Source organism: Eurytemora carolleeae, unplaced genomic scaffold, assembly GCF_000591075.1.
Source record: "Eurytemora carolleeae unplaced genomic scaffold, Eaff_2.0 scaffold91, whole genome shotgun sequence".
Classification (NCBI taxonomy): domain Eukaryota; kingdom Metazoa; phylum Arthropoda; class Copepoda; order Calanoida; family Temoridae; genus Eurytemora; species Eurytemora carolleeae.
This window is the reverse complement of record NW_019396098.1, coordinates 22,046-38,124: the sequence shown is the minus strand read 5'-3', so window position 1 is coordinate 38,124 and position 16,079 is coordinate 22,046. Positions and strand designations below refer to the sequence as shown.

At 34.5% G+C, this 16,079-nt stretch overlaps 2 protein-coding genes across 2 annotated transcripts in view; one reads left to right on the top strand and one right to left on the bottom strand.

The window, feature by feature from the left end:
- Window positions 1-2,441, bottom strand: part of LOC111694905 (zinc finger protein ZIC 4) — a 31,670-nt gene extending 29,229 nt beyond the window's left edge. Inside the window, exon 1 of the mRNA XM_023463961.1 lies at window positions 2,327-2,441. The gene's annotated coding sequence lies outside the window, so the exon portion shown is untranslated. The remainder of the gene's footprint in view (window positions 1-2,326) is intronic.
- A 3,596-nt stretch (window positions 2,442-6,037) lies between these two features.
- Window positions 6,038-15,295, top strand: LOC111694897 (uncharacterized; the record flags this gene model as incomplete). The annotated part of the gene is given in 11 exon segments (XM_023463952.1): window positions 6,038-6,155; window positions 7,146-7,204; window positions 7,537-7,595; window positions 7,761-7,831; window positions 8,196-8,284; window positions 9,244-9,330; window positions 13,104-13,166; window positions 13,335-13,437; window positions 13,612-13,707; window positions 14,316-14,377; window positions 14,809-15,295. Coding segments are annotated over 11 exon segments (1,143 nt in total). The 3' UTR covers window positions 15,191-15,295.
- Window positions 15,296-16,079: the final 784 nt, after the last annotated feature.

Genomic DNA, 16,079 nt, shown 5'->3' with positions numbered 1-16,079 from the left:
ATGTTATGCCCCCTGAGTACGCCCCCCACCTCTAACTAGATGCAGTGTAGAAACCTAACAAATATTCCAGGAAGCATAAACTTAAACTAGATAATCTAAACATATAAAACACAACAATAGGGTTCGCTGACTTGTCATTTTTGAAATTAATTTTGCAAGAATTTCTACACAAAAGGAAGGTTTAACCATAAGGATGATTAAGAAAATTGCTTATTTAAAATCTTGTTAATTTTGATCATGTAGTCATCCTTCCTTCCTAATCATGCTTCCTTTCTTCTCTTCTCATCCCGTCTCATCCTCCTCTCATTCTTCCTTATTCTCTCATCCATCCTTCCTTCCTACCATCTCTCCTCATTCTTCCTTCTCTTCTCATTCTTCCTTCTCTTCTCATTCTTCCTTCTCTTTTATCTCTTCTCTTCTCATCCCTCCTTCTCTTTTATCTCTTCTAATCTCATCCTTCCTTCTCTTTTATCTCTTCTCTTCTCATTCTTCCTTCTCTTCTCATTCTTCCTTCTCTTTTATCTCTTCTCTTCTCATCCTTCCTTCTCTTTTATCTCTTCTAATCTCATCCTTCCTTCTCTTTTATCTCTTCTTTTCTCATTCTTCCTTCTCTTCTAATCCTTCTTTCTCTTTTATCTCTTCTCTTCTCATCCTTCCTTCTCTTCTCATCCTTCCTTCTCTTTTATCTCTTCTCTTCTCATCCTTCCTTCTCTTTTATCTCTTCTCTTCTAATCCTTCCTTCTCTTTTATCTCTTCTCCTTTTATCCTTCCTTCTCTTCTCATCCTTCCTTCTCTTTTATCTCTTCTCTTCTCATCCTTCCTTCTCTTTTATCTCTTCTCTTCTCATTCTTCCTTCTCTTCTTATCCTTACTTCTCTTCTTATCCTTACTTCTCTTCTTATCCTTACTTCTCTTCTCATTCGTCCTTCTCTTCTCATTCGTCCACCTCTTCTCATCCTTCCTTCTCTTCTCATCCTTCCTTCTCTTCTCATTCGTCCTTCTCTTCTCATCCTTCCTTCTCTTCTCATCCTTCCTTCTCTTTATTCTCTTCTCTTCTCATTCTTCCTTCTATTTTCAGCCCTCTTACCTACTTTAATAATTTGTTTATTAGTTTAGTTTTTGATTTTTTTCTTCACATTTCCTAGTCCTAGCCAAGATGACTTGTAACGAATTATCTCCACTCTGTAAAGTCTATTTGCAGTGGTGACCAAAATATTGCGGAAGTCAACAAGAACTTTTTTAGAAAAAAATATGATTAAAATTTTCACAAAACAAAAAACACTGACTCATTTTCTTTTATCATGTGTACTTTATCTTTCACATTTCTTTCACATTTTATTTGTTCTGATTTAAGTTTAGGCGATAGGTGTATTTATTTATATTTCTATCTTTCTATCTTTTGAACCAAACTCATATAAATATTTATATCTAACAGGTCAATAAGATCAAGGATTGTTTTTAAATATATTATCGTGAATTGAATCACAAACAAAGAAATTTTGTGCGTTTATTTTTAATTTTCGTGAATTTGGCGTTGAGAAAAACGAGGGAAAGGCGTTTTTTGTTGTTAAAAGCAAATCAAAGGAATTGAGTGTTTAACACTAACTCAATTCTTTGAATCCCATTATCTTTGCAACCTCGTTGTGTAAACTTTTGATATTCTAAACTTAGATTAATTGATCTAACATAATTCATAGTTTGAAATATCTAAGCTCTACAACATTGAGTTGTAAAGATATAAGGATTGGAGAATCAGAGTTTGTGGCAAAGACTCAATTCCTTTATAAGAAAAGAGTTAATACACTTGTGCATTAATTAATAATAAAAAGTATAAAAAACTATCTTATAGGAAATCTTTAAATAGAATTAACAAAATTTATTTTGTTAAATTTTGTGAAATATTTCATTTCTTCAAATTTAATACTAAGAACTAATTTTAACAGAAGGGATTAAAAAAATATTTCAACTACTTTTATAAGAATTTGAGCTGGGGGGGGGGGGTTATTTTAAATATTTTTGTATTAGATACTAATAACGAGTTCTTTAAACTTTAAAATAGCTTTGATGAAAATTATTGACATTAACATAAAACATTCTTATTTTCTTTCAATTTGGTAACTTTTTACAAACAAGTTTTTATATTTTGTTTTTCAGATTCTTTTCGAAGAAATGGAAAAAAATAGAAAGCATTTTTTTATTTTCCAAACGTTATAATTTCTTACTCTATCTAAGTAAATATGCGACGATAATTTCAAGACAATGTAGCAATGGTCATATTTAAACAAGATTACGCAAAAGAAAGCGTATAGTGCAACCATTATGCGTACCATGTAAGGTACTGTGTGTGTAGATGGTGGGGGGTTTTCTATCGGATTATATCACTGTTGTTGTGAGTTTGGTGTATTGCTCCGGGTCCCGCTGTGAACTGAGTTCTCTCATGCTGGGTTCAACCTTGCTCCGCTCTCTTTCTCCAACCCGGCGGCAAACCTTAAATATATATTTTTACGCAATCCTGGAAAAAAAAACAAGGTTAATAAATATTGAAGATTTTTTTTCAATTTTTTTTTCTTAAAGCACTCTGATGACTGAAAAAAATATTTTTAAAAAAATTTATTTTTTATATCTACAAAAAAAAAATTATAATTAAAAATACATGTTTAAAATTTCAAGACTTTTTAAAATTATTTGTTTTCTCTTGAACCATCTCTTCCTGGTGTCTGTTCTGTAAATCACGGTGTGTTTTCTTAAACCGTCTCAAAGCCTGGTTCAAGGAAGATTCACAAGAAACCCCTTTTTGCATGTTTTAAAACAAGTGTACAGCACTAGCAGTTTCCCGGGGGGAATATAAACAAACATTACTCCGTGGACCACTAAGTTTGTTTAGAGTCGTCACAGAACAAGCAGTACACTTTGTGTGAGCAAACACATAAAGTTCCCGATGTATCTTCCTTATTCCGATACTTCATGGACATTATGTATTTCTTAAACTTGAATAAGGAATCAGGGAATATGACAGGAACTGACTTATCTCTGTTTGTTTTTCTGTCTGCTAGCTGGTTTGTATGTCCGATCATAACTTAGGAACCCCGTGTCCGATTTTCCTCCATTATTGATTGGCGAGCTCGGTAGAAACACGGGAATGTTCATAGCTTGGTAGGAAAATGCTAGCGAAAGTTTTGCTTTCAGGCAAAGCTGGGTTCCCAAGTAATCTTTAATAATTTTGAATGTAAACAAATTCAATTCTGCTAGGGGAGGAAGACCAACCACAACAATTTCTCGTCCGAGTCACATTCTCCTCATTTTCTCGTCCGAGCCACCTCGAAATCCTCGTCCTTTCAATATTATTTTTTTTAAGTGTCTAATCCTTCCAGATAAAACAATTTTTTAAGAATCAAGCCACGTTAGGGCATAAATGAAATATCAAGTTTTTGTAAATCGAAAAAAAAAGTTTCAATTGAATTAAAGATTTCAAGTTTAATTATTCACCTTTATTACGCGCATTTTCAGATATTTCTGGTGTAGAATGCCGCAAATAATTCCAAGTTTATAGAACTTCAATCTTTTTTGTTAACTATAGTGAAAACCATAGAATTTTTCCGGGGGGTTCTATGGGGAAAATTATAGGCAGAGGTATGCCGAATATTTTGCTATTTATTTTATATCACAAAGGTTAACCATTACGGAGGCAGAAGAGATTTAAGTTTTACCTAAATAAAGTTTGACATCATGCTCATGGGTTTGAAGATTCCAACATGATATAATCATTGCAATACTTTAGTCCATCCATATTTTATGCCCTAACGTGGCCAGATTTTTAAAAAATAGTTTTACCTTCAAGAATTGGAAACTTTGTACACAAAATAATCGAAGGTTGAGGATTCAGAGGTGGCTCGGACGAGAAAATGAGAAGAATGTGCTTCGGACGAGAAATTGTTGTGGCTGGCCTTCCTCCCCTCATTCTGCTGATACGAGTTTTAAATAAGATCCGTAAGATAGAAGAAGATAATAGTTTTCCTGGCATAAAGTGTTTCAATCAAACCTTTCCATTTTTTATGGTTGATAAATGCAGAGTCTTTTAAAATAATCAAAATAATGAGTACTCCAATTCTTCTTCTTATTTTCAAAAATTACGTAGATTTTATACATTTTTCAAACAATTATTGACATCAAATTGATCGAGTTATTAGGTATTACGGTAAATTTACTTAAATTAAATAAATTAAAGTAAAAATATTTTTTGTATCTTTGTAAATCTTAGAAATACGACCAACAGCACGGTAATATTAATTTAAGTCACAACTCACAATCAAAAAGTAATTTCAAAAATTCCTAATTTTTTAACCAAAAAAGGAAAAAGTCATAGAATTGTGTACTGCCGAAACTGAGGACCTACATTAATTTTAGACTTTATTTCTTGTTTTTTTTTTATTTCACAAACTTTTTTCAAAATATTTTTCCCCATGGCTTTGCTAGCTGAATTTATTCAACACATACAGGGTTATTCTAGTTTTTCTATGTGAGCTGTTTTGACTTTATGAGTGGAATTCTACAATCACTGAATGAAAATTTAAAATGACTTATAAAATAAACACGTTTCAGAAGTCGTCATTTGTAACATCTTAAAAATCAAGAGATAAATAAATCCAAAGAAAATACACTAAGAACATCCCCTGTTTACATATACAGGGTTTCTCAAAAAAACGGGGAATAACGGTCCACTGCTGACTGCGTTTTTGATTGGATCAAGCTTGAGACCAATTTTTAAATCTACGTACAATTTCCGATTCAATGAGCCCAATTTTATGCTTGTAGATCTAAAAATGACAATTTTATAGGCTCCCAAAGTTTCCAAAGATAATTTGTTGCACAGTTTTTTATAAGGGTCTACAGACTTGTTTGTAATCTGATTTTCAAGATTGAGACCATTTTTGATACCTACGTACGTCATTTTTAGATCTACAACCTAAAATTGGGCTCATTGAATCGTAAATTGTACGGAGATTTTGAAAATTGTTTCAATCTTGAAAATCAGATCACAAACGAGTCTGTGGTCCCTTATTCCCCCTTTTTTAGACACCCCTTATATGTGTACTGCAGTATCTGAAGGAAACCAAGTTTTGTTTATATTACCCTCAAAACTGCGTACACCTATTTGTAAACAAATGTATATGATTATATTTATGAAAAAATACAGGACTAGAGTTCTATATACTGCAGGAAAATACAAAATACAGGATGTCTCAAAAAACATTGGTCTGAATTGTCGACTTCTTTATCGTCTTTGTATTCACCGAAAGCTCACTTTAGTTAGGGTGACATAGATTTAAGACATAAAAAAAACCCAAGATTACAATGACGAATCAAAAAATCATTGTAGTACACTAGTAAACTCAAGAATGTAATTTGCAAGGAAAGTTAATTGCAGTTGCGTATGCTCTTCGTACATATTGAAACCAGTTCTATCTGCGCGGAATTTGTAAACAAGGATAGATGCCCCAGTGTTCGTTTAGTATCCGAGGAGGTTAAAAGCATTGAATTTTGATAATTTTGATAATTCACATAATAGTTTCCTATAACCAGAATATTTCATTGATTGTTTATGTGAAAGATGGATCCCATGTCAGGCTTCGACATCCGTCTTGTGCTAACATTACCGCCCAGTGACAGTACACCTAAGTACAAAAGATGCGTACACCTCTGAAATAACTTTCCTTTCATTAAATCCTTGAGTAAACTCATGTATAGCTCCCAAGGAATATAAGAGGAACTAGTCCATAAAACAAAGCGTGCTGCAGTTTCTGGGAGGAACATAAACACACTCAATGCTGTCCAGTCAAAGCTTTGTTTATATTCCTCCCATAAACTGCAGTACACATTATTTAATTGAAACTTAGTGTTTTGAATCACCTTGGACCTCGTACTGCAGTTAAAAATACACGTATTCTTGTACCAATGTAAACTTTTAACTTGGAAACCGGTTTTTGTACACTGACCGGTGACCAGTCTGAGGCGGACATTTTAATCAGTGTACATCTAAGGTTGAAGTGAGTAAGTGCTCGATTAAGTGCGATAAAGTGATTAATTATGAATCTAATCCTTCTCCTTATACCTCTCTTCTCTGCTAGGGTTTCAGGAGACAAGGATCTTCTGCTCCAGGTGCAAACTACAGTAGGGTAGTGTTCAGGATAGGCAGGTGGCGCCTGGACAACTTTTTGTCAGGGTGTTGGAAGTTTGGGGTGGGGCTGGGGGGTGAGATACTAATTTTCTTAATTTATTCACTTTTTTAATTGATTGTTTATTGTAATGCTAAAATCCAAGCATAAGGATAAACTTTATCTGTATAGGTTTAGGAATTAAATAGCTTCAAGTATTATGATAAACTCTATCTGTCCAAGTTCAGAAATTAGCTTATCTCCAGGTATAATGATTAACTATATCTGTGTATAGGTTCAGAAATTAGCTTATCTCCAGGTATAATGATAAACTATACCTGTGTTTTGGTTCAGAAATTAGCTTATCTCCAGGTATAAAGATAAACTATATCCGTGTACAATTTGAAGTACAGGAGTTAGCTTATCTCCAGGTATAGGATAAAATATACATGTCTACAGGTTCAGGAATTAGCTTATCTCCAGGTATAAGGATAAACTGTATCTGTGTATAGGTTCAGGAATTTGCTTATCTCATAAAGATAAACTATATCCGTGTACAATACAGGAGCTAGCTTATCTCTAGGTATAAAGATAAACTATATCCGTGTACCATTACACGTGCAGGCCGGAGATAGCTCATCACCACGTTTAAGTATAAACTATATCTGTGTACAGGTTCAGGAATTAGCTTATCTCCAGGTTTGAGGATGAACTATATCTCTGCCAGGAACTCCAACCTTTCTAAATATATTTTTTGTGAAACTATTCAAGTTAAATATTTGAATAAAAGACTGAATATACGGGAGACCGACTGAAAACGATTTCGGCTAGTTCCGTCTCCCAACCATAAACTATAATCAACTGATGTAATTGATTATGAATATCCTTTTTTGCATTTTTAATTTATAGCTAAATATACAATTTGATTTTATATCTCCAGGTATATAGATGAACTATATCTCCAGGTATAAGGATGAACTGTATCCATGTACAGGTAGTATGTGAGGAGTCTGAGGACGGATATCTAGTGCCTGATCCAGTCCAGTGCGACAGGTGAAATTTTAAGCATCCAGAAAAGAAGTTCAAAGGTTGTTAAAAAAATACCTACTGGAATTATTATATGGGAATGGGAAAATACAATGTTTCAACAGATTTTTGTCGTGAATTAAAATGTTTTAACAATCTTGAAAGAGATTTTTCTTCAAATATGTTAAATGTTTTTTTTTTGTGGGGAGGGGGGGGGGGGGAGCCATAAATGAGTTTTCTGATTTTATACTAAATATAAAAATTTTTACAGTGGACTGATATGTAACTGATTTGTTTTATCAAATTAGAGTTAATTATATTATAATAAATACCCCCCAGCTGTACTTCTATATTTTTAGATTTGCTGAATGTACGCCACGAGGGAAACGAATAATACAGCTATGTACAGATGGATATGGTGAGTACATAAAATACATCAGATACATCTAAAAATGAGAAAATGGACAATTATACAGGGGGGGGGGGAAGGGCACTGAAGATTTAAAGAAAAAGAAATTTCAGGCCATTAAAAGGAAAGATATCCGCCAGATTTCAAGACCTTTTCTAAAATCGGTATGTTTAGGATTGGATCTGAACAATGGTAAATGTGATCTTATATCTAAAGTTAACTGCACAGGACGTGAAAAACAACAGGTATGTATTCAGATTTCAGAATTTTGATTTTATCATTTCGTTTTCAAAGAACGGAATGAATTTAACTCATTTTTCTTAATTTAAGAAAAAGCAATGGTTTTAATGACAGGAGATCTCAGACAATGTCAACTTAAATAAGCTTACATCTTCTAAAAATATTGGGTTATTGATACCTGGTATAAAGCATAGATTTTTAAAGGGTTTTAAAACTGTTCTGGTTATGTTTTTAAAGGGTTTTGAAACTATTCTGGTTATGTTTTTAAAGGGTTTTGAAACTGTTCTGGTTATGTTTTTGGCCTTAAAGCTTTAAAAGATAAAATACATTTTCCTTACAATTCTTCTGAAAAGAGTTCCTTTACTGTAGGCGCCTACTGGAGTAGGCCTGTGTCCACGCTTGAATGGTAATTTCGCTATCTCAGCAGATATTAGCTGCAGTGATTATGTGGACTGCAGGTTACTATTTATATTGATTAATTTGTCTTTTTTATGTTTTTTTTTCTTAATTTCAAGTCTTCATGTTTTTTATCTCCGTTTCTTTATTTCTGTGTCTTATCTCATTTTCTTAGATCTTCGTGTCTCAGGTGTCATAGCGTCCATGTGTCTTATCTGTTAGTGTCTTTTTTTAGCGTCTGTTTTGTTTCTCTGTCTCAGTGTCTGTGTGATTGTTTCTCTGTAAGTACATGCATTCTTATCGTCTGAGAATTTGACTCTTGTGTTTTCGCCTTGTCTTGGCTTTCTCTTCGTCTCGTCTTTGCCTTGTATTTGTCAGTTCTTTGTCTTGTCTTTGCCTTGTATTTGTCAGTTCTTTGTCTTGTCTTTGCCTTGTCTTTGTCCGTTCTTTGTCTTGTCTTTGCCTTGTCATTGTCAGTTCTTTGTCTTGTCTTTACCTTGTCTTGGTCTTGTCTTGGTTCATTTTGTCTGTACACATTACTTCTTGATTTTAATAATTAATGTCGTACACTTATTCTCTGTCATAGTTCCTGTATCACCCTTTATTCTAATCTTTGTATCTTTATATCACTATTTTTATCTCCGTTTCGCTGTCTTAGTTTTTTAATGTTGTAATATCTAGAGTAATCCAGTAAATGTCATGCTCATTATCAAAATATTATTGAAACCACGCTTTCCCATTCCAACTGCCTTGGGAAACCGGCGCTGCTCAGGTTACTTATTCTCATAGTTACTTCTACTGTTTACCCGCACTTGGTCAAATTACCGGGAAACTAAATTTTCGCTTTAAAAGTAAACCCACAAAACTTAGAATCTCAAAACCAAGCTAAGAACATTTCAGTGGGTTCCCCGAGTTCCCTTGTCAAAATTTTAAGCAAACCGGTCAAGGGGTTCGTGAGTTATGATCGGACAAACAAACAAGCAGAGATTACAACTTTATATATGCACAAATTACATCTTAGGGAAGGACGACCTTTCCAGCAGAGCTGTGGATTCGGAGCAGTTTTTGACGAGATATTGGGTTGTGTCCATCCTGATCAAACTAAAAGGTGATGATAATTCTTTAGGTTTCAATAGTCTTGATTCTTCAACTTTTGATTGGGAAGAGCCAAATTCGTCACATCGACTTAACTCGATATTCAATGCGTAAACTTTTAATTGTAGGATTTAAGTTTAATTACAGGAATATACTGTAAATCTCCTAACAGATAAGAAAACTAAGATTAAATAGCCAGGGGGGGGGGGGTCGGCTCAACTCGTGGAAAGGTTCACATGCAAATGTTTTGACCTTTGTGCGTGGAACTTTCATTTAATCTCCAGACTAAATCCTCGAAGATTTGAGGGAAAGGTTTATTTCCAAAGAGCAGAAAAAGGGTTTTAATTCATACAATTATAAGTTTCCATCTCTAATTAATAGAAGTGTAATACAAAGTGATTTAACTATTCAGTATGGAAATTTGTTCAATGATCAAGCTTAGTAAAGTATGTTTTGAGAAGGGTGTACTGTAATATTTGTTTAGGGAAGGATTTACTGCAGATCTGGAAGGGTATACTTCAATGTCTATGTTTTTGGACGGGTGTACTGCAATTTTTATGTTTAGGGAAGGGTGTACTGCAATGTTCATGTTTTTGGAAGGGTGTACTGCAATTTTTATGTTTAGGGAAGAGTGTACTGCAATGTTTATGTTTAGGGAAGGGTGTACTGCAATGTTTATGTTTAGGGAAGTGTGTACTGCAATGTTTGTGTTTAGGGAAGGGTGTACTGCAATATTTATGTTTAGGGAAGTGTGTACTGCAATGTTTGTCTTTAGGGAAGGGTGTACTGCAATATTTATGTTTAGGGAAGGGTGTACTGCAATGATTATGTTTAGGGAAGAGTGTACTGCAGTGTTTGTTTAGGGAATGGTGTACTGCAAGATTATATTTAGCAAAGGGTGTACTGCAATGTTTATGTTTAGGGAAGGGTGTACTCAAATGTTTTATGTTTATGGAAGGGTGTACTGCAATGTTCATGTTTTTGGAAGGGTGTACTGCAATTTTTATGTTCGGGAAGAGTGTACTGCAATGTTTATGTTAAGGGAAGGGTTTACTGCAATGTTTATGTTTAGGGCAGGGTGTACTGCAATATTTATGTTTAGGGAAGAGTGTACTGCAATGTTTCTGTTTAGAGAAGGATTTACTGCAATATTTATGTTAAGGGAAGGGTGTTCTGCAATGTTTATGTTTAGGGAAGGGTGTACTGCAATGTTTATGTTTAGGGAAGGGTGTACTGCAATGTTTATGTTTAGGGAAGGGTATACTGCAATGTGTGTTTATTAAGAGTGTACTGCAATGTTTATGTTTAGCGAAGGGTGTACTGCAATGTTTATGCTTAGGGAAGGGTGTACTGCAATGTTTATGTTTAGGGAAGGGTGTACTGCTATGTTTATGTTTAGGGAAGGGTGTACTGAAATGTTTATGTTTAGGGAAGGGTGTACTGCAGTGTTTATGTTTAGGGAAGAGTACTGAAATGTTTATGTTTATCGAAGTGTGTACTGCAATGTTGTTGTTTAGGGAAGGGTGTACTGCAATGTTTATGTTTAGGGAAGGGTGTACTGCAATGTTTATGTTTAGCGAAGGTTGTACTGCAGTGTTAATGTTTAGGGAAGAGTGTACTGCAATGGTTAGGTTTAGCGAAGGGTGTACTGCAATGTTCATGTTTTTGGAAGGATGTACTGAAATTTTTATGTTAGGGAAGAGTGTACTGCAATGTTTATGTTAAGGGAAGGGTTCACTCCAATATTTATGTTAAGGGAAGGGTTTACTGCAATGTTTATGTTTAGGGAAGGGTGTACTGCAATATTTATGTTTAGGGAAAAGTGTACTGCAATGTTTATGTTTAGGGAAGGATTTACTCCAATATTTATTTTTTTAAGGGAAGGGTTTACTGCAATGTTTATGTTTAGGGAAGGGTGTACTGCAATGTTTATGTTTAGGGAAGGGTATACTGCAGTGTGTGTTTATTAAGAGTGTACTGCAATGTTTATGTTTAGCGAAGGGTGTAATGCAATGTTTATGCTTAGAGTAGGGTGTACTGCAATGTTTATGTTTAGGGAAGGGTGTACTGCTATGTTTATGTTTAGGGAAGGGTTTATTGCTATGTTTATGTTTAGGGAAGGGTGTACTGCAATGTTTATGTTTAGGGAAGGGTGTACTGCAGTGTTTATGTTTAGGGAAGAGTACTGAAATGTTTATGTTTATCGAAGGGTGTACTGCAATGTTTATGTTTAGGGAAGGGTGTACTGCAATGTTTATGTTTAGGGAAGGGTGTACTGCAATGTTGTTGTTTAGGGAAGGGTGTACTGCAGTGTTTATGTTTAGGGAAGAGTGTACTGCAATTTTTATGTTTAGCGAAGGGTTTACTGCAATATTTATGTTTAGGGAAGGGTATACTGCAGTGTGTGTTTATTAAGAGTGTACTGCAATGTTTATGTTTAGCGAAGGGTGTACTGCAATGTTTATGCTTAGGGAAGGGTGTACTGCAATGTTTATGTTTAGGGAAGGGTGTACTGATATGTTTATGTTTAGCGAAGGGTTTACTGCTATGTTTATGTTTAGGGAAGGGTGTACTGCAATGTTTATGTTTAGGGAAGGGAGTACTGCAATGTTTATGTTTAGGGAAGGGTGCACTGCAGTGTTCATGTTTAGGGAAGAGTGTACTGAAATGTTTATGTTTATCGAAGGGTGTACTGCAATATTTATGTTTAGGGAAGGGTGTACTGCAATGTTTGTTTAGGGAAGGGGTTAATGCAATGTTTATGTTTAGGGAAGGGTGAGCTGCAATGTTTATGTTTAGGGAAGAGTGAACTGCAATGTTTATGTTAAGGGAAGGGTGTACTGCAATGTTTATGTTAAGCGAAGGGTGTACTGCAATGTTTTGTTTAGGGAAGGGTGTACTGCAATGTTTATGTTTAGCGAAGGGTGTACTGCAATGTTTATGTTTAGGGAAGGGTTTACTGCAATATTTATGTTTAGGGAAGGGTGTACTGCAATGTTTATGTTTAAGTGAGGGTTTACTGCAATGTTTATGTTTATTGGAGGGTTTACTGCAATGTTCATGTTTAGGGAAGGGTGTACTGCAATGTTTATGTTTAGGGAAGGGTGTACTGCAGTGTTTATGTTTAGGGAAGACTACTGAAATGTTTTATGTTTATCGAAGGGTGTACTGCAATGTTTATGTTTAGGGAAGGGTGTACTGCAATTTTGTTGTTTAGGGAAGGGTGTACTGCAATGTTTATGTTTAGGGAAGGGTGTACTGCAATGTTTATGTTTAGGGAAGGGTGTACTCAAATGTTTTATGTTTATGGAAGGGTGTACTGCAATGTTCATGTTTTTGGAAGGGTGTACTAAAATGTTTATGTTCAGGGAAGAGTGTACGGAAATGTTTGTTTAGGGAAGGGTTTACTTCAATGTTTATGTTTAGGGAAGGGTGTACTGCTGTATTTATGTTTAGGGAAGGGTGTAGTAAAATGTTTATGTTTTGAGAAGGGTGTAATGCAATGTCTATGTTTAGGGAAGGGTGTACTGCAATGTTTATATTTAGGGAAGGGTTTACTGCAATATTTATGTTTAGGGAAGGGTGTACTGCAGTGTTTATGTTAAGGGAAGAGTGTACTGCAATTCTGATGTTTATTGGAGGGTGTACTGCAGTGTCCATGTTTAGGGAAGGGTGTACTGAAATGTTTATGTTTAGGGAAGGGTGTACTGAAATGTTAACGTTTAGGGAAGGGTGTATTGCAATGTTTATGTTTAGGGAAGGGTGCACTGCAATGTTTATGTTTAGGGAAGGGTGTACTGCTACGGAAGTATTTGGATTCAAATGTCCAAAATTTTCTGGAAACATGAGGTAAGTTAACATTAAAAAAATGTAAAATAATCAATTAAAATTGGCTCATAGTTCTATTAGTTTTATTAGTTCTTTAGTTCTTCTGGTAAAAAACTTATTATGCATTTGATGCTGGGTGGGGTAGGGGGAGGGGGGGTGATCCTTTTTAAAAAGATCTACATTTTTAAGGTTTGGTGATCATGAGCGTCTACCTCATCCCTCTGACTGCGCGTATTTCTACGCTTGTCTCTCCTCCGGTCAACCCAGGCTTCTGGGATGTGAACGCCCGAAGGTACAATAAGGCCGATGAAAGGGACTGTCGTTGTAATCTTAAGTATAAATGAACTATAGATTACAAACTCTTATTTTTTTTAAAAGATTTGCTTCCTCAAGTAAAAATATAATTGTCTTAAATCGGAATGAATATGGTCATATTTCCGGTAGTTTTGATGTTATGTTTCTCTAGGTATTTAACCCAGTATCAGGGTTGTGTGATAAACCCAGCAATGTCCCTGGTTGTGAAGGATATTATCCACAAGACGAACTGGATAAAATTACTAAGGTAAATAAGCTCTGGACGAAATGGATAACATTACTACGGTAAATAAGCTCTGAACTAACTGGATAAAATTACTAAGGTAAATAAGCTCTTAACTAACTGGATAAAATTACTAAGGTAAATAAGCTCTGAACGAACTGGATAAAATTACTAAGGTAAATAAGCTCTGAACGAACTGGATAAAATTACTAATATAAATAAGCTCTGGATGAACTGGATAAAATTAATCAAGTAAATAGTTTCTGGACGAACTGGATAAAATGTCCAAATAATAATTTTGAGGCAAAAGCTGAAAAGCGTTCAGGGGGCTGTAAGCTTAATTTCCAAGTGACCTTCCATGCAAAGATGACTATTACTGATTCACAATGGTACCCTCCTGAAACCTTTTGAAGATATTGATGTCTGGTTTGAAAAGTGTTCAATTTTGATTTTTCAAATAAGTTACTTCTGTAGAGAACCTGCAATTGAAAATTACCGTTTTCAAAATTATGAAATTCAGACTTGACCCGACAAAGTGACAGGTACCTTTATGAATCGGACATTGCCATCTTTGCATACAGAGTCACGTGACTGAACTTAGATCCACATTGTAAACAAAATATATATTGTAGGAGGAGAGAAGTAAGATAGAGGCGGAGATCAGAGCTGAACTTGAGGAGAAGTTTGGACTTAGGTATGGATGGGTTTTATTTACCTACTTTTTTCGAGTTTCCCGAAAAAGACTCTAGTCGTAATTTCCTCTGACCCTATTTATAGAGTGGATTGTAACAATGGTATCCTTGAAAGCTTTGTCTGACCAAGAAAATTAAAATATCACATTTATTCTTTTTAAATATTATTATTTTCAATGGTTGGTTCTCCGCAAGGTGAATTGCGCATTTTTGCTTCAGAATCATCGAGAGAAAATTTGATTTTTTTTAAGCTAGGAAAACGACTGTCTTCCACATTTTTATCAAATACATCGGCAGACAAATCGTCGAAAGAAATTATAATTAAATGATTTATCTTTTCTAAATCAACTTTGTCATACATCTTATGGAGACATTTTTATTTTCGTTTGACTTTTAACTTTTACTTTAATGATTTTAAAAATCTATTTTTCAGAAAGGGAAGCTTGGATAGCCAGGATATCAATATTGACTCCGCTAGGTCGGATAACTCAGACAGGACAGACTCCAAAGGTTCTTCAAGATTTACTCCTTCGAATACAGCAGAGACATTCGAGGATAACTATTCAAAATCCTTCAGGGACGGACCAAGGGCTTCGGGCACCAATTCGAGTCCTGTTGACATAAATTCGAGTCCTGTTGACGTAAATTCGAGGCCTGTTTACGTAAATTCAAGGTCAATTGACTCCAATCTGAGAGCTCCAGACGCAAACTCGAGGGTTTCTGGCTCAAATTCCGGACCCAGCGATGTCTCAAGGTCCACGTTCGGTTCTCGAGATAGCTCTCAGCTGTTCGGTCGTCTTAGGGGAGGACTGTAGTAAAAAAAAATTGGAATTAATATCCGTAACTTTGTGATTTTTATACGTTTAACTGATAAACTTGATATTTTAGCATTTTAGGAATAAATTCTTGTATTATCTAGATTCAAGTCCGATTAGTTTATGTTAGAGTGCGGCGTTTTCTATTTTTGTTCAGGATTGAAAGGATTGTTTTTTAGATTTTCAAAAAATTGTATCAAAAGATTTTAAATTTGCAGCGGCTGTGACTGAATTTTCTTAAAGGCTTAGAGGAAATTTTCAGATCTATAAAATTTTTTTAAAACTTGATGATGACAACTTAAATACCGCTTTTTACTGACTAGATTTAAGGTTTAATATAAATCTATGATCAGGAAAATTCCACAAGATGTTGTATTGCTTGCCTAAAGATGGAATTTTTTTACTCTTGGGAGAAGCAAAACGATTTAATTAATAGTTTTTCCTTTTTTCCTTTTCATCTTTTGTACAAGTAAATTCGGAATTATGTAATAAAACCAAATTGCTTATTGAGCAATACTTTTTTGATCTAATATATTTCTCGGATCTCTGATCTCGGTAAACTGTAATTCAGTATTTAAAAAAAAAAGTTTATATGTCCAATTCTTTAAAAGGTTTAAATACCCCTCCTTAAACAATCCGCTCTCCCTCCCTCCGATTTACGTAAAAATTCGTTAATTAGATCGACCCCCACCACCACTTTATACACATACATATATAAACAGTTTGTTTTTAATCTTCCAGACGTTTCTATCTCAAGGAGTAATAATTTTAAAAAAGTGAATATTTGCAAATTAGCTTTTTTTTCACTTTTGTCAAATTGCACTTAAAATTTTTTTTTGTTTATGGATTTTGATGATTATATTTTATGTGGAACTCTTTTTTTTACTCT